Source organism: Cygnus atratus, chromosome 5 (assembly GCF_013377495.2).
Source record: "Cygnus atratus isolate AKBS03 ecotype Queensland, Australia chromosome 5, CAtr_DNAZoo_HiC_assembly, whole genome shotgun sequence".
Lineage (NCBI taxonomy): Eukaryota > Metazoa > Chordata > Aves > Anseriformes > Anatidae > Cygnus > Cygnus atratus.
Genome location: NC_066366.1, coordinates 1,842,615 through 1,861,913, shown reverse-complemented (window position 1 = coordinate 1,861,913; position 19,299 = coordinate 1,842,615). Strand labels below are relative to the sequence as shown.

General features: G+C 37.1%; 1 protein-coding gene across 6 annotated transcripts in view; it reads right to left on the bottom strand.

The window, feature by feature from the left end:
• The window catches only part of SBF2 (SET binding factor 2), a 260,328-nt gene that overhangs the window by 138,892 nt on the left and 102,137 nt on the right, over positions 1 to 19,299 (bottom strand). For 3 of the 6 annotated variants that reach the window (XM_035550135.1, XM_035550136.1, XM_035550139.2), the window contains one exon: positions 15,211 to 15,348. The exons of 2 other annotated variants lie outside the window; for them this stretch is intronic. In XM_035550135.1, coding sequence (XP_035406028.1) covers positions 15,211 to 15,348 — 138 coding nt within the window. Of the gene's footprint in view, positions 1 to 15,210; positions 15,349 to 16,375; positions 16,483 to 19,299 lie in introns of those variants that run through there. One more of the 6 variants, XM_035550140.2, reaches the window with a different exon arrangement.

Below are 19,299 nucleotides of genomic sequence, written 5' to 3'. Positions count from 1 at the left end.
GGGTTGTTGCGCCCCAGGTGCAGGACCCGGCACTTGGCCTTGTTGAACTTCATACAGTTGACCTCAGCCCATCGCTCCAGCCTATCCAGATCCTCCTGCAGAGCCTTCCTGCCCTCGAGCAGATCGACACACGCACTTAGCTTGGTGTCATCTGCAAACTTACTGAGGGTGCACTGGACGCCCTCATCCAGATCATCGATAAAGATATTAAAGAGGACCGGCCCCAGTACCGAGCCCTGGGGGACACCACTAGTGACCAGCCTCCAACCAGATTTGACTCCATTCACCACAACTCTCTGGGCCCGGCTATCCAGCCAGTTTCTAACCCAGCGAAGCGTACGCCAGTCCAAGCCCCGAGCAGCCAGTTTCTTGAGGAGAATGTTGTGGGGAACGGTGTCAAAAGCCTTACTGAGGTCAAGGTAAACCACATCCACAGCCCTTCCCTCATCCACCAAGCGCGTCACTTTGTCATAGAAGGAGATCAGGTTCGTCAAGCAGGACCTGCCTTTCATAAACCCATGCTGACTGGGCCTGATCGCCTGCTTGCCCTGCAAGTGCCGCGTGATGACCCTCAAGATAATCTGCTCCATGAGCTTTCCTGGCACTGAGGTCAAACTGACAGGCCTATAGTTCCCCGGGTCTGCCCTCCGGCCCTTCTTATAGATGGGCGTCACATTGGCTAGCCGCCAGTCAACTGGGACCTCCCCCGATAGCCAGGACTGCCGATAAATGATGGAAAGCGGCTCGGCCAGCTCCTCCGCCAGTTCTTTCAGTACCCTCGGGTGCATCCCATCCGGCCCCATCGACTTGCGCACATCCAAGCTCCTTAGCAGGTCGCCAACCATTTCCTCATGAATAGCGAAGGCCACATCCTGCTCCCCATCCCCTTCCGCCATCTCAGGGCACTGGGTATCCAGAGAACAACCGGTATTGCCGCTAAAGACTGAGGCAAAGGCGGCATTAAGCACCTCAGCCTTTTCCTCATCCTTAGTAACTAGGTTTCCCCTCGCATCCAGTAAAGGATGGAGATTCTCCTTAGTCCTCCGTTTCGCGTTGATATATTTGTAAAAGGATTTTTTGTTGTCTTTAACGGCAGTAGCCAGGTTGAGCTCCAGATGAGCTTTGGCCTTTCTAATTTTCTCCCTGCACAGCCTCGCTACATCCTTGTAGTCCTCCTCAGCTGCCCGCCCTTTTTTCCAAAGATTATAAACCCTCTTTTTTCTGCTAAGCACAAGCCGCAACTCTCTGTTGAGCCAGGCCGGTCTTCTTCCACGCCGGCTCGTCTTTGGGCACGTGGGGACGGACCGCTCCTGTGCCGTTAAGATTTCCTTCTTGAGGAGCACCCAGCCTTCCTGGACTCCTCTGCCCTTCAGAACCGCCTCCCAAGGGACTCGGCCAACCAGCGTCCTGAGCAGCTCAAAGTCAGCCCTCTGGAAGTCCAAGACAGCGGTTTTACGGGTCCCCTTCCTGGCCTCGCCAAGAATAGAGAACTCTACCATTTCGTGGTCACTCTGTCCAAGACAGTTTCCGACCACCACATCTCCCACCAGTCCTTCTCTGTTTGTGAAGAGAAGGTCTAGCGGGGCACCACCCCCGGTAGGTTCACTGACCAGCTGCATCAGGAAGCTATCTCCCACGCTCTCCAGAAACCTCCTAGACTGCTTTCTCTGTGCCGTGTTGTGTTTCCAGGATATATCCGGGAAGTTGAAGTCCCCCACGAGGACAAGCGCCGACGATTTTGCAACTTCTGTCAGTTGCCTATAAAACTCCTCATCCGTCTCCTCATCCTGGTTCGGCGGTCTATAACAGACCCCGACCAGGACGCTAGCCTTGCCGGCCTTCCCGCGGATCCTAACCCACAGGGATTCAACCTTATCATTCCCAGCCTGGAGTTCCACAACATCAAAAGATTCTCTAATGTAGAGAGTTATCATAAACAACTGGTAAAAAACACTGCACAAAGTTGCTACACTTAGGTACAGAATTCTTTCCTTGCCCATTCTTTAATAAAATTGCATAAAAACAAAGCAAATAACCAAATTGTTTAATCATGCAAAGATTCCTTATTCTCAACATGACACAGCAGGATGAAAAATAAGCAAAGACATTGAACAGAAAGATTCCAGAAATAGAAAGCAACAGTCACATAACAAAGATTCAGTATAGAAGGGAAACTAGCACACCTACTGATTTGGGGGGAATAAAAAAAAAAAAAAAAAAAAAAACACGCTGATTTTTCATAGTGTCACACAGACTAATATGTAGCTCTTAAAAAACAGAATTGTGCCTCTTGGAAGCTGCTCAACGGCTCTCAAGTACTGTGTCAAACTACACTAAAGCACTTACATACAAATGCACACAAATACTTGTATTTTAAAAGTAAGATTCACAAGAACATGGGCTAACACACATACCTTGGTGCTCTATTTGCCTTACTATACAGACCTGAAAGACTATGTAATGTTTTGTATTTATATCAGAGGAGAGACAAACGCTATAAAATATTTCAGTGCTTTTTTATACACAAAGTAAACAAGATTATGGGGTTTCTGTAAAACTGCCTGGGGTTCCTCAGGACACTGAAGTTGGGTGGTATTCACTTAGTCTATAGTCTCTCAAGATATCAAAAATTGTATAGTCATGCTTATATGTTAGGAATCAAACAAAAGGCTCATATATGGCTTAGTATCCTATCTTGAATGTCACGGGCACCCCTGAAAAAGAGCAAGCTCTGCGTGGCCATTTCTCCAGCGTGCTCTCCCTACCTCCAGCAACCACCATATACCACTAAACATATAAAAAAAAGCTTATTGGATCAACTGTTCTACAGAACAATTATAAATTCTAGGCATAAAAGTAGCAGGTTCTGGCTAGCCAACAAATTTTGGACAACAACAACATTGGGAAAAATGAATTAAAACTTATTCAACATTTCTCAAGGCAAAGGAACATGGAAGTTTCTCTAGATGAAAGCGGTACTAAGATAATGAAAACTCAGGATCCATAGACAGGGAAGAGATTTCTATAAAAGGTCATTTTCATCAAATCCACTCAACCTCATATCAAGTCCTGTCTTAATTCATAACTAAATACAACTTAAAATTTTAAGCGCACAATAGCAGCACGGTATTGAACTGATAAATCATTTAGACTATTAAAACAATTTCTCTTACTTCAAGATGTACAGACAAATGTAACAACGTGACTACAGCCATATTCCTTCCCGAGCTAAGCATTCTGATAGGCAGGCAGGCATATTAGCGGAAGTCAGGAAACTAAGCAGATATTCATGGCAAACATGACTTCTAACCTACTTTGAAGCAAAGTATTAACAGCACATGCATTCTTTAGCAATGCTAAATACAAAGTGGTAAAACCACAAACTTAATTCTTTCTAGTTGTACTTCTCTTCAGACACATGCACATTTCACCTTTTTTAATTCCCTTTCTCATCTAAGGAAAAAATATTCTCTAAACAACGAACAATATCAAGTTTTGTTCTTAATAGATTTTTATACATAGCATTCAGTTTAAAAATAAATTAATAATAATTGAATGTTAAAGAAAACCTTTCTAAGCATACATAAATTAAAAGATAAAATTAAATGGTTTCAATAAGAACTGGGATAATGCTGTTACTGTTTTTTTAAAACAAATCTAGTTAATCACTACAGTTTTCCTTTGGCACTTGTACTGGTTGGAAGAAGATGATAATTGTATTTGGCATACTGCTATGAAGCTTCTCCAACATCTTTCATCTATGTTGTTGGCTAGTAGTTTTTCATATTATGGTAGAGCATATTCAGAATTTTCTTAATTTTAATTATATTTTCAAACAGATTCCTTTTTTCCCCTCCCTCTCTACCTCTACATATAGACAGACTTTTAAAACAGGTAAGATGAGGAAAAAATACCACTGGGTAGCAAAACAGTATTCCAGATGTTTAAAGATCCATTTAGTTCAAAAAGTGATAAATATTTAAAATCTAATTCAGAATCATCTGTGACTTTAGAACAGAAACGAATAAATGTTCTGTGTTGTGGTTTTTTTAAACATCAAATGAGTTAAGGTCTTAAAAAAAAAAAAAAAAGACTCTTGTCAGGCTAAGGAATAGGTAACAGACTGACCTAACTGTATTAACGAAAGGAACTGTATAATAATGTGCGATCATACAAGTTTTCACAATATTTGGTCACCTGTAATTATAATTTGATTGAAGTTTATTTGATTGAAGTTTAATTGAGTTTGACTGAAGCTCATCAGGATCCTGTCCCCTGCCTGTCAATGCCAGAATCCTCTTTGCTTCCATATCTTGACTTGGCTTCTAAATTAAGTTACACAGGGAATCTGCAAACTATGGCTGACTCAAGTCCATCAAGCAGTTGGTCCAGAAAAACCCACCAGATAATACTAAAATTCTTAATATATTTATCACAAAAGTTCTTTATCCACAAAGTCTCCAAGCTAACAGAAACCATCTTTGTATAAATCTTTGTTCCTTGTTCACATATTTTTGATTGTGACAGTCTTGGCATCTGACACATGGAAGGTATATAGGAGTCTTTTTCTTGTTTTAAAGGCTGCCTTTTTTCTTTTAGGCTCCACTGTATCCCTTGGATAAACGGATATATTGGCACTGCCAAACTGCTAACGTTAGGCATTTCTCAGACTAATTTTAAGTTGTCATATTGCAAACTGTTGGGAAAGTATAGACACAACAGCACAACAATGAATGTTAATACCTATCTCCCATGAGATCAAAAAACATAAAAAAAATCAAGATGATGATCAATTCTAAAACTACATAGAGATTTATATCTTTAACGTTTTTAAATACAATTAAATAGGCATGTATATGTTATTGTGTATGCAAGTAGAACACAATTGAGGATGTATCAATTTAAGTTGAAACAGAAAAATCCGATCTGGTTCTACAGCAGGCTGCTTAATTTGTTTACCCATGGTTTATTTTTTTTTTGTTTGTTTGTTTCCTTTTTCTTTTCCTTTTTACCAATGAATAATACATAAAAACATAATGAACTCTCAGAAAACAGTGAACATTCTTTTGAAGGTATGATGCAATTTCATTTTCCTCAACTTGTTTGCCACTGCTGTATAGTGAACTGTTCAGAGACTGACCAAGAAACTGTGTGGCCTGTACATTTACAGCAAACCAATACATTCTTAAATTTCCATGAGTTTTAATGAATGTACACATCCACACCTAAACTCAAAAATTCATATGTCAACTCCTGGCAATACACAGTAATGAGTTTTTAGGTTCTTACTTAAATGAGAATACAGGGCTAGAGAGAGCACGAGTGCATATATTCCAACTGTTTTCCTTTCTTCTCGTATCATGTGAAATGGACATTTAGCATGTTTGTGTCCCAAACAGATGGGTTTGAGGTAAACTGGAATGTACAATAACCAGATACAGAACTAACAGAATCACTTTATAGTTCATGAACTTTGTCAATAAAAGTAGCCAAATTAATAAAATGTATTTGTGCAAGCATTTGAAAAAAAAAATCCCTCAAAACAATTAGAGTTCAGATGACAAAAAGAAACAAAACCACAACAATCAGCATTAACCGCCTGATAGCTAATAGCTTAGAAAAATTAACTGTGATCAGCATTGTTAATCATTACTCTGCTATTTATTTGTTTGCTTGCTTGTTTTCTGAGAACTATTTGTTCTTCAGTTCAGCCAAGGGATGTATATGGCATTAAGCCCAAACTAGACAAATTCAGACTAATTATTCAAATATTTTTAATACAGGAGGTAACTGACAACTGGAGTTACCTGCCAACAGATCAGGCACAATGTCCCAAATCCACAGTCTACAAAACGGTTTAATGCATTTTCAGACGTAAATAAAATCAAATACTTGTGGGCTTGATACACATTATTAAGTAAGGTATTACTTTGCTTTAAATTAAACAATCAATAACAGTGTCTTTTTGCTTTAATAAAACCTCCACAGCTGTGAAAAAGTGTAAAACCAACTGGGCACAATATAACAGGTGCAGTTAACAAAATTTACTTGAGATCGTTTCAGAAGTTCATCACTGCCTCCTGTTCCTTCAGCATACTGTATGCACTACTTGGCAAATCTGAAGCAGGAACAAAGGTGAATATCAAGTAATCCCACTACATTTTCTATCCTACGCATTTTGCTTGCTTTAGATCATAAATATATATTCACAGTTGAAAATTATGAGTTTCAGATGACATCTTGTAAAGGCCAAGAAGAGTAATTGTTTAGTTTCCACGCTTAGCATCAAAGGAGTGTCAGAAAGACATTTCGTTGGAGCTACTTTGTGTGCTTGCTTGCCAAAGCAGCAGCACTCACACTGCATGAAACATGACAAGAGCTGAACCAATCAAACTGAGTGCAAAACTGTTAAAAAGTCCTTTGGATCAGGTCCTTTACTTACTGCTTAGTTTTACTCTTTATATACTTCTGACTTCTGAACCCGATAGCCTCACATGGAAACTGGAAACCTCAACATCTGACCAAAAACCAAAACAGCAAATGCAAAGTAAATTAGTTGCTCACAGTTAGTCTTAAGGGACAACAATAAAAACAGTAACAACCAGGAAATCAGCATGCTAACTGAAATACGTTCAAATAAACAAGTGGAGGTAGCTCTTCACACAACAGTTACTTAACTTATGAAACTCTTATGCTACGAAACACTGCAAGTAACAGAAATGCACAGGGTCCATGAGAGGATTGGACATGTTCATGAAATTCATAGCAGTTACTAAACATGCACCAGGTGTTTGTGGCTCAGCTGCTCCAAAGACTGCAGAGGAGGGAGCACCCATGGAAGCACCACACGTCACATTCCTCTACTCCTCCCTTGACATTTACTCCTATCCACCTTCAGAGACAAAATACTACACAAGATGTTTTTTCCTTTCTGCCCCCAAATTATAGCTTATTTTCTTCCAAGCATTTAGAGTAACGTATTTGAATGCATCTTACTTTATGATATAGGTTCACAATATTACTCAGAGATTATAAAGCAATATAACTTTTCTAGCATACTATTATATTCAGTGTTTGATGTTATGTAACAGCTTTAAGAACATATTAATTCTCTGTTGTTACCCAAATCACAAACACACAAAACACTAATGCAGGGTTAAGCCTAAATTAGAGTTTATTAAATACAGAAAAAAAAACCAATTAGGTGAATATTGACCTATTTTTGATTCCCATACTTCTTCTGACAAACCAAATTTTACAAATGAAAAAATGTATACAATTCTAAAACCTAAACTGACTTAATTTCAGACTTGGCCTCATTTATGGGGAATAGAGAAGAAAAATAATTATAGCACCCATATAACGAGCAAATAGCTCGTTGTAGCAGAATGAATTAGCAAATAGCTCCTTGTAGCAGAATGAATTAATTTCATTTCCTGTAGCTTTAGGTCATTAGATTAAAAAGATTTGTGGATTACCTCATGTCGGACAAGGGCTTATAGTTTTCCCTCATGTAGCAGTGGACTATAAAACATCTCTTTCTGCTTCCTACCCACTTACATACTTAAAACCTACTGGAAGGAGATCTCTGCTGTCAGTCACGTGTGACTGATACTGGACCTGTTTTAAATGTTCCTTGTGGAAAATGAACAGATAAATGGATATTTTCACATGAACTTCAGTTTCAGCTTAAGAAATTATGTTAAAACTTTGAGTAGAAAGAAGTGACTGATTTTGTGTTACTTCAGTGAAAAACAGCAGCTCATTTAAAGGCAACAGACATGGCAGCCAAGAAAACAGATGAAAGCAGCCAACTTTACTCATGTTAACCGTATCTTTTTTTATTCAACAGACATACTCATTGCTCTGATTTAGCCCTCAAACATTAAGGGCTAGTCTTTAACTTGCACGAACCCACTTTTGCTACCACAATCAGATTATTTTAAGATGTCAGCTCTGCTTTTAACAACTGACATTTAACTTAAAAATAACAAACAATCTAGCCAAAATCTACATTAGGAACTGAAGTAAATTTTTAAAGATTAAAATGACCTACCAACATAGTCCAAAAAGCTGTTCATGCTATTGAATGTAGGTGATCTTAAAGGACTTACCCAGCTTGAGAACACATGAACAACTGTTCAATCAAAGTTCAGCTGAATTTTAGCACACATGAACCATAACCATCCCTCCTCTTCTGCCCCTACCTCCATCTTCAGAACCTCAACATGTCTGTCTTGAGTTTGTATGCCCAAATCTGCTGCTTATCAAATCTCCAACATTGAAGACTTCTAGAAAAAGCAACTCTGAACTGTAATCCAACTCTCCAAGACTATCAGCTGTCCATCTGCTCTTAGTTTATGTTGGCTCTGACTCCCCTGGAAGGATGACTAGGTACTTCCAGGTCTTTGAATCACATCTGCACCACCTCTGTGAATTGCCTTTGTTAGGGACATTAGGAATCTTCAGGCATCAGGACAACCCAGGCATGCTGATTGTACATCTCCACTCAGGATGCACATGCCATTCAAGTCAGTGCATTTAGTTCTGATTAACATTGGGCAGAGAAGAAATATTAGGTTCCTTTTCATTTCAGAGTGAGGAAAACCCATTTAAACTGAGGTATTAATAGAAAAGTTAGAAAATACAAAACATTTGATGTAGCTTTGCAGTTCTGAGGGTGGAAGCTGGCAGGCATAATTTCAAACTCGAAGGAAATTAAAGGTTGGACATGGTGCTTAGGGACATGGTCTACTGGGTAATATTGGTGGTAGGGGTATGGTTGGACCAGATGATCTCAAAGGCCTTTTCCTACCTTATTGATTCTATGACTCTATGAAATATGAACAAATAGTGAAATTATAGTTGTACTTTTAATAATTCAGTCAGTCAGAGAGAATGAACATCTGCCATTACAAAAACTTTCACTGTAGTTCTTCATAATAGTTATAAAAACAGTTTGCCCTTTGCAAAACTTTGCACAGAAATTGTGTCAAGGTCAGCAAGCCCTTTGTTTTTCTACTAACAGCACAGTAAATGAGATTTGGAGACCACGCGTGATTCCTTATTTTAAGAAAAATTATTTGAAGCTTTAGTAATCTCATGCCAATTGCTCATTTGGGACAGATCCCTTTCTCTACACATCGTTTAAGCTTTGCTGGCCTTGTTTGCAGCCAAATAGCTGGTTTATTAAAAATCAAAGGCCAAAAGCCATTCAGCAACAATTCATTTTATTTATTTTTCAGATTGTGCAAATGCACGTACCCAATAAATTCTAAGACACGTACAAAATTTAAAATAAACTTAGCAGAATGCCTCCAAAAGACCAATCTGCATTGATCAGTCTGGTCTACTGAACTAAAACCACAGGTGAGAAATATACTTCATGGCTTGTCTATGCACAATATATCATACCACAGTAGCTACATTTATACTGGAATAATTATACTAGCAAAAAAGCCATTATCTTGATTTAATCATTTCAGAACAGGAATAAACTGTACCAATTCACAGTAGCAACTCCACCAACTACAAAAACAAATGACCAAAGATAGAAGATTATGTGAAGATCAGACTGTAAACTTATCAAATACAGTAACCTCAAGCCCCTGTAACAATCAATTCATTCACTCCCTAAATACTGCTGACACTGCAGAGTACTCCTATATGAAAATAAGGAGTTCCCATTGCACCTTCCAGCATTACATAAAATTTACACCAGCAGCATCTATGATATGAATACCACTTAACACACCTCACTTTGAAACCCCAGAAGGTACGTATATGAATTTTCATCTAAACACATTTAAAGATTTTTGGAATAAAAGTAAAAGTATGCAGCTGTAAAAAGCAGTAAGAAGTATGCACCATAGGCTAACACATATTTCTTGAGTGGGCCATTAGCCCATGTACATGCCAAAAGATCTGGGAATTCCAAGGTAACGCACATGGAGGTGCGACATAAATGCCAGAAGTCCATGGGCTACTGTGTAGACTCCATGCAGGAGTAAAGACAAGACAACTACCTTTACCCAAAATAAGCTTTTGCACCCTGCAATAACATGAAATCAAATTGGGAAGAAGGTGCGTAAATGCACAAGCACACACACAAGACATAAACAGGACAGGATAAATTACTGCCACAGTTACTAGAAAGATGAAAATATGATTTTCTTCATTCATTCTCACCTTAACTTTAAATTCTGGTCTAGAGAAGACCTTAAACATATAATTTGATATTCAAAATACAAGGCTATTTCTTATCATACAGAACATTAGCTGTAATTTTCTCTTCACAGGAAGGGAAGAAGGCACTGCTTTGATCTCTGTATGTTTTCATAACATCCATTTCTCAACAGATTTAGAAAGATGTTGATTATTTTTAAATGGTCTCCCCCCCACCCCACCCCCTACAGAATGTCTTTTGAGGCACTGATAATAAGGTCACTTTCAGGATAAGTTTAACATTTGGGATATTCACAAAATTATTAAGCTTCATCTTAACAATACACTAATGTAATACCCAAAAGAAGATCAGGTTTCACATTTCAACAAGGATACAACTGAACTGAGTGTTCTCATCCTCTGCTCAAAACCAAACATCAGTGACTCATCAAGTAGCATGTGCTTTAGCACAGTAGGATCACCAACTCTACAGTCCAAGCATAAAAATTAAAACTTAATGAAGCATGATGTCATTTTGTTGGCAAATTTTCCTTTGACTCAGGAAATATTTGTGAATGTTGTTAATCTGCCATTTTCTGCTTTGGGATTTTTACAGTTTCTTTTTTCTATATTTGCAAGGGGGCAGAGAGAAGAAGAGAACGTGAATGAGAGGAAATAGGAGAGATGAATTACTGCTTACTTGCATTTGTCTGTGATACACTTACTCTTCCTAACTTTGTGATCACAATGTTTTAACATACATACACTTAAGGCAACACGTAAGACTGATAAAACCTTGTAGTAAGACTGTAAGAAACTAACACCTGAAGTTTCTTGCTGATCACATTGAACAGAATTTCTGAAATGCAAGAAATGCGGTTGCACAGGCTCATTTGCTAACATAAATCATTGTTTAATATGTTGATGGTGGGGTTAGGGTGAGGATATTTTTTTCCAAAGCACAAAGCAATATACAATTTGACCATTAAGTTCCCAATGATGCAAGTCAATGTGTTTTTTTTTATTGTTTTTAAAGATTCCATCTATGGTGCTCTTCCCAAGTGCTGTTAGCATAAATTCTGACTGTATTTTGTAGGAAGCACCACCGAAGTAGACAGAAGTAACTGCTGAGTCAAATATATTAATCAAGTCTTTGTGTGTTAAGTGGTAACATCCAGAAATTGCTATTAGAAATAACTACACATACGTGTATTTTTTTGGACAGCAAATAAAGTTACACACAGAGTAACTGAGTTTTATGGGTGAATTTTGTAGATGTACCTTATGATTCTTCTGAATAACCTCTGGCTCTTAACAACTTTCAGCTTCAGTCACCAGAAGAATAACAAGGAACATATACTACACTTTGGTTTAGAGGATGAGGCTTTCTTCAAATTAATGACAATTTACAGCAAGAGAGTGGACAACAAGGATCAAAATACAGTAATGCAAAAAAACCTGAAAGCACTGTGTGGGAAGAAGCAATAGAGGTGTTTTTGACTTATTGTCCTCTTCCTCCTAATTCTTGTAGATACATGCAAGTCAGTACGGCAACCAGCTTTATTTGTCTGAGCATCTCTAAAGCATGCTTAAGAGGATCTCTTAAGGCAGACATGAAAGCGGATTAGACCAACTGGAGACAAAAAAAAAAAGCAGGAAGCAAGGAGACACTGGCGCAGTATCTCAGATTTCTTTACATTTGTATTGGTAGGAACTTGAGGTGAGACAGAAATCTTGCATATTAAACTGCTTTTAATTAAACTGAGCAAGTCTTTAAACTGTCTTTACCACTGTTGATTGATTATATTAGACTACCTCGTAGTCTAATGATCAGTCAGTCATGTTCCCAATTTTAGATTCCTGTTAGGGTCAAACTTTCAAATGCTTGGTTTTAATTTCAGATGAGGAACTTATCTTTATATATATTTTACAATTGTTATTGGAACAATTAAATGAGACTAGCATCTTATAACAATTCACAGGGGATTAAATGGGAAAGCTGCATCACCTGCATTCATGGCAAGAAGTGAGTTCTATGCCCCTATGTAATGGACTGTCGTATATTTACCTTCTTCATGAGTACAGATTTGGAGTATTAATCAGACTAGATCTAACGTTGATCTTTTTGATATACTGTCATGACTTGATGAAGGCTGATCAAACAATGGACCAACATCTATACAAATACTAAGTACTGCATTGATTCAAAATGTCAGTATTGCAACAATGCAAAGTACGATTCACAGGTGTCTATCAAATACTCTATATTCTGCCCAGGGTTGGGAAGTTGAAAAGAGCCCATCAGCATATTACTAGAACCTGTGCTTTTATCATCTCTGGAAAAGTTGTAATGACAGACAACTGCCAAGAGATTAACTGAATCCAGGGCTTTCAGAGATACCAAGGACAATACTTTTTCCTGTACGCTCCTGCATAGAGCTTTGACAATTGCTATATTAACCTTGTATCCTAGACTATCATAGGTATACCTAGACACACCATGTGAGTACAGTCTCCTTACTTTTCAAGTGGCATATGTATGCTAACTATCCTGTGACAAACAGCTGAAGCAGTAATGAAAGCAACTGGAGTGAGAAAAGTAGACTTCTCAAGCCAAGCTTAACAAATTGTGTCAAAAAGAGTATTGTATTTTTATGCAGGAGGCTCAAAAAAGGTTCTCTACTTCTCTAGCATTCAAAAGAAGAGAAATGACTTTGCTTTCACTTTGCAGTTTAACTAACCACAGAAACTTCCAAGGGTTGGGGTTTTGGTGTTTTCTGAAGATGATTCTGCCAAGTCAAAGAGCATATCTACACTAGCTGAAATCTGACCAGTCTTAAATACGTGCAAGATTTACCTGGTGCAGGCTAACTAGGAAGGAAAGAACCATTCCTTTTGGAAACTGAATCTTTGTCATAGTGTGTTATATTATTAGGTTAAAACTTGAATGGAATTTAACTGTGAAAAGCACTGTCCAGATTTCATTGTAAATCATGGACATTGTTTCCTGGATTGTTTGTTTAATAAGGTGTGCATGTGAACGGTTAAATCAACATCACTTTCGTAGCCCAATGCTTCATAAGCTTATGTTTCATTACAGATTGTACATGTGCTGAATTCTTGTCTAATGACCATGTAACAGGGCACATTCAATTATTCTCTTTGGGTTTTAGAAAGAAACAGGAAGTTTGGCTATAAACAAAACAGTCATAGAATAAATTTCACCACAGCAAGTTCATCTGAAAAATATGCATTCTTTACAACACAGCCAGGAATGGCATTATGAGAACCAACATCCTGCTGCACTCAAATTTAATTTTTTTTTTTTCACTACTTAGGCAATATAAGAAAATAACCTTTTAGTTAATACTGGATGTTTTGGGATGAGCATTACTTGGAAGATGTGGATCATGAATCAAAAGCAGCTGCTAGAAACCACAGGATAAATAACAAGTTTGCTAAATTTAGTATATGTTATGAAATACATAGAGTGCAAGAAGAGTCAACCATTGTAAATTTTTATCAGCTGGGAAAGAATTACTGTAGAATGTTTCACTCTTTACTTATTAAGTAAAGGAAATCAATAGGAAGATGTCAGCTAATCTACACTAAAATATATCTACTCTTCAGTTACATTTCCGCTTTTAGCTCCTTCCAATAATGTACAAAAATAGCCATTTAAATGGTAGCGTTAACGAAATAGGAACAATTATTATTTTCTGGCTTCCAATTGTGCCTAGAAAAAGCACAATATTATTGCTACTTCACATCTATTAATTATTCTACAAGGCAGAGAAGGATTTCAACACCAGTATCGAACAGAATACATTTGGATCACTAAAAGCATGTTCTTAAAATAATTAATGGTGTTACAGTTCTTCACTAAAATAGACAAAAATTTTACTTAGCCCCTTAGGTAATTTTAACTAGTTTTTTAATATTCTTAATGCCAAGGCTTTACTTATTTTTGATTTTTCATGTTGGAAAGAAAATATTTCAAAACATAACAGTCTGCAATTACGGACTGGATTAGGTTTTCCCTAGGTTCTAGCTACTAAAGATTCCAAGTATTAAGTCATAGCATAGATTCTGTGAAGTACTTTACATCAAATGGGAAACAAAATGTCTATTTTTGAAAGATTGAGGTTGCCCAAAATTAATTAAATGCATGTTTAAAACAAACACTGCCAAGTAGCTGACACCCAAAATCTGACCTGCCTAAAAGCTGAAGAATTTTTCTATTAGTTTTACAATCTTGCTATTTACACCCACACCAGTCTTGCCAATAAATGCACTTCCAGAAATATGTATGTAACATCACAGCATACGTGTACACATTTATCCTGTGCTAGTCTGATAGAGATGTCCAGCAGAGGGAGCAGAAGTTAATAAACCTTTATCTTAAAGGAAATGAGAATCATTCCTGCTATGTTAAACACAGAAATAAATGAAAGGAACATTTTGTTGACTGTCCCATTAACAAAATCAAAACAAATGGTGGCAAAAAATAAAAAAGCATATGGTGGAGAAAAGAAAAGCCTTTGGTTGAAAACATGGGGCAATGGGTACAAGTTACACCAGGGAAGATTCTAATTGGACATAAGAGGAGGATTTTTTTAGTGTGAGAGCGATCAATCATTGGAATACTGGAAAAACCTCAAGGATGTGGTGGATTCTCTAATTCTTGAGACCTTTAAAGTTTGGCTAGACAAGGTGTTAGACTATCTTGCCTAGGCCCTGCTTTCAGCATTTAAGATGGACCAGATGACTTCTGAGGTCCCTTCCAACCTGGGATTTTCTAAGATTCTCATTCTCGGTTTTATTAAGGTGGTTTGTTTGTTTGTTTGTTTGTTTAAGCAGATAAAAACAACAACAACAAAACACAAACAAGCACATCAAGTTTACCTTGGAAGAAAAATACACACATTTATATATGACGGAACAATAAATTCTTAGCAAGAAGAGAAAGATACTTTCTAAAATTATTAATCTTCTATGTCTAGACACCTTTTTCTGCATTTTTGTAACTTACTGTAAAGATTTTACCTGCAGATTAATCTCTGCTTCATAGAAAGTTAAGCAGGAACAGTAGTGTCTCTCTGAGTCTATATCAGTCAAAACCACCACAAAGAACGTTGGCTGTTTTCTCTCTTTTGAAAGCTGCCATCCTCCAGGTTGGCAAAACTAAAGAAACAAAAAAGAGAGAGAGAGTTAAGCAATAATATCTGTTGTACTAAGAAATATGAGAAATAGTTTTAAACAAGATAACAAAATACTGTCTGAAACAAGAAGTTTAGAAAATTTCATTGAAAGCAAATATATACAGGATTGCAAAATCTGGAGAAAATGGGAAAAACCTAACACGTCTTAGAATTAGTCAGGGAGATGTAATAAACTGTACACACTAAAGATGGTTCCCTTTAAATTCAGTATTCAAGATAATCTTTGCAAGGGTTTAACAGGCAACAACAGGAATAAACTGACAGATAATGCAGGTTTCATTTGGATAACAGGTCAGAATTCGAAGCTAAAAATCATCGTGTCTTGGAATGTCTCCACTTACATTTTTAATTTCTCCATCTATTTCAGGACTCCTAAAACTAGAAGTTGCAACCTACAGATTCATTAGAAACCAAGAAGATCAACTCAAATTATCTTTGGAAGTACAAAACTACTGATATACAGTACGAGTTGTACACATTTTTGCACATGTATAATAGATATAATAATAGAATAGAATAGAAATAGAATAGAATAGAAATAGAATAGAATAGAAATAAGAATAGATAATAGATATAATAATAGATAGTCAAGACAATCATAAAATACAAACATAGAATGCTGCTTTTAGATATGATTGATTTTTGCATGCAGTGTCACAACTACAGTGTAATCCTTTCCTGTGCAAGTACTAGCTGTATCCAAACCTTTTCTCTTCCTCCCTGCAACATACCTTCCTCTTTTTAAAACAAAATTGTAGAAGTTCAGGACATGAGATCTGCCTTTCTGCTTCCCACACTCTCTTCTTACAAAAATCAAAGGATTAAGTGGATTTCTTCATCTGTAGTCATTATAAGGAGTTATAAAATCTAAGAATGGCTACACTGGATAAGAAAAGAAGTCCAGTATCCTGTTTCCATTAGGAGCTAATAGCAGAAGCTTAAAAAGAGTACAAGACTGGGTAACTGCCCAGTTACTTCTGTCTCCTTACCATTAAGGTTTCCACTAGCCTTCAGCTGACAAGCCTTCTGAGCCACAGGTGATGTATTTGTCCTTAACAATCACTCTTAGCTGTCAAAAACAGCTTTCCTCATTAGTTTATCTAGTCAAAATTAGATATTCCATTTACACCTACTTAAAATCATTCAATACCTACTCCCACAAATGCTTATTTATAGAGCAATATTTTTCAACTATTTATTAATTATCTCTATAAACTTAATTGTGAACATTTGAAATTTTGTAAGATGTCATATCATAACACGGATAAGTTTTGCCATCCCTGTGAAAAATATGTTCAAAGTTCATGACTTCGTATGTCTCAGGGACAAAAAAATTCTTGCCTCGAAGATGCTGTAATTCTTCAAATACATCATATTTTCTTTGAAGACGTTACTCTTGCAGCAACAAGCAGATGAAATATGTGCAATACCTATCACACATATCAAATAAGCTTAAGTCTCTTCTGTATTTATTCCTCCAAGCTGACAAGAGCTGTTGCTGTGTAAGTCACCCTAACCACTGGCAGGAATTCTGACCTCAGAACAGAGGTACACAAGAAGCATGAGTAAAAAGAAATACAGCTCAAAAGCAAAGGGGAAAGTGTTTAGTTTTGTTTTTCCTTCTTTCTATGCCTGAAATACATCACTGATTGATAACTTGTTCCAGAAATGGAAGAGTGGAAGGCTCAAGTTCCAGAAATGGAAGAGTGAAAGGTTGAAATTGAGAAGTCAGTTTGCTGAAGATTCTTGAAATGCCCTTTATGGAATTTTGTATTCATTGCTTCTTTTACTGAAGACTTGAAGTCACATACACAGAAAAATCACAATACATTGCTATTAACAAAATCATAAACTTAAAATTTACAAGGCATGAAGGCAACAGGCCATGCCTGGATTGGGAATTATAGAAATAAATAAATACATGAAATTTCTAGAATTGTTAAACAATAAAGATAGCAAAGGAACCAGAGAGAAAGGTTGAGATCTCATGTTTCTATCAATTTCTTCTTTCCCCTGGACATCCACTAAAAGCTGAAAGATTTTGAAAAGTAAGTTGTACGCAAGCATTTACTACACATTCATCTTTAGAACCCCTACAATAAAACTTGGGCAGTCTTAGGTGAAAAGCGGTTAAAACTCTGCCTGATATACAGTTGGTTTTATGATCCTGGGAAAATCTTCAGAACCAAAAGTTTCTCATGTTATGTTCTTCATATCCTAGATACTCAGCTTAACACTTCTGAGTCTGTATACTTAGAAGTGCTAAGCACTCCTCCCTGCAACTGAGAATGACTGCTGTGAGCATCAAAAAGTACTCTGTGAAAAGACATCCTAGTCATTCCAAGCTAAGCATCCAGTATTAGTCCCCGAGTTTGATAATACTGACCTAATCTCCCTTTGTTTTTCATCCCACATCAGTTAAAAATAAGAAAATACCACCATTAATCTTGCAGGACTGCTATAAAGATAACATAATATGGTAGATATATACAGACATTATGATGAAAGGATCATCAAAAAGTTTGAAAATTAAATCATTAGAGATCTGTATGTATTGCAAAGGTCAGGAGGTATTTGGTAAATGAAGCCTGGAATCTATACCTCAGAAAAGATAGAAAAACACAACACCACTAAATAGCCGTTTGTTCAATGACTACAAGCCAAAATGCAACAAATAAAGTAACATTCTGGTAATAAATAAATAAATGCAACCTTTTCATGGTATACAGTTAAAACTGAATAATACACATGAAGTAGCTCACACAGCCTTGGCTCTGGCACTTCTCAAGCTCTGAACACTTGAGTTTACAACCATAGCATTCCTCCAGACCTGCCAAGCCTACCAGCTCTGACAGGAGCTCCTTGCTTGCCTCCACAGGCTCCGCTGGTGCTCACTGCCCATTAGCTTTCAGGATAATTCCTCATCGCACAGCTTTAAGTGGGAATCTGTCAGATTGCTGAAAGTCCAGAATCCCGAGACCAATGTCCGTTATAGGCACGCTGAGTAACATCATCCTAAGGGCACGTAAAACCTGGGATTTGTGAATAAACCACAAGGTGTTGGGCACACCAACGACCAATATGTGAGCTTGATATGTGCATCTTATGCATAGCTGATTTTTGCACAGTACACACAGAATCTACTCATTTCAAACTTTTAAGTATCAGTAGGTCTATTTTTAATGTTTTTAAAAATAAAGTGTACTTAAATGATATTTCTCTTTGTTGTAATGAAACATTATTGGCAGGTCTACCATATAAAATTTATACCAGCATCTGCCCTGTAAACTTGGAAATGCAAAGTGAAAACCTTTCTAACTATGCCAAGTGACTGCTGAGCTGGGCAGGGAGCTCTCAATACCCCTCTCTCAACTTCCGCACATGTCCAAGCCCTACTCATGTCAGTGAAAATCCTTCCCAATCTTAAAATGATCTTGTGTATAATGCTTTCTACATTTCACTCATTACTCGTGAACAACAATTAGTGACTGTTAAGGAAAACAGCTGAAGCAGAGTACACCCACTGGCTATACAGAGAATCTGTTTTTAAATAAACTGGAAGGAATTTATAAATACAGAGATTGAGAATAAAGACAACATGCTCCTCCAAGAAATTAAACAATGAATGAGTCTCAGTTTCCTTAAAATAAGGTAATAAATATTAGTGTAATATTTGAAATGCAAACAACACTGAGAAGAACTTTCCGAATTAGTATAAATACAAGCTACTATCCAGTAGGCTTGTCATTAGAGTCTGGCTACTAAGAACAGGAAAATGTTTCCTTACCAACCAGACGCTATACCAAAACAGACAAAAGCACCACTATGAACATAATTCAAAGGTCATGTGCTTCTTCAGTAAACAAGAAAAGAAAGAGGAGTTTAAAAATGAATGCACTCCCATACTGTTTCA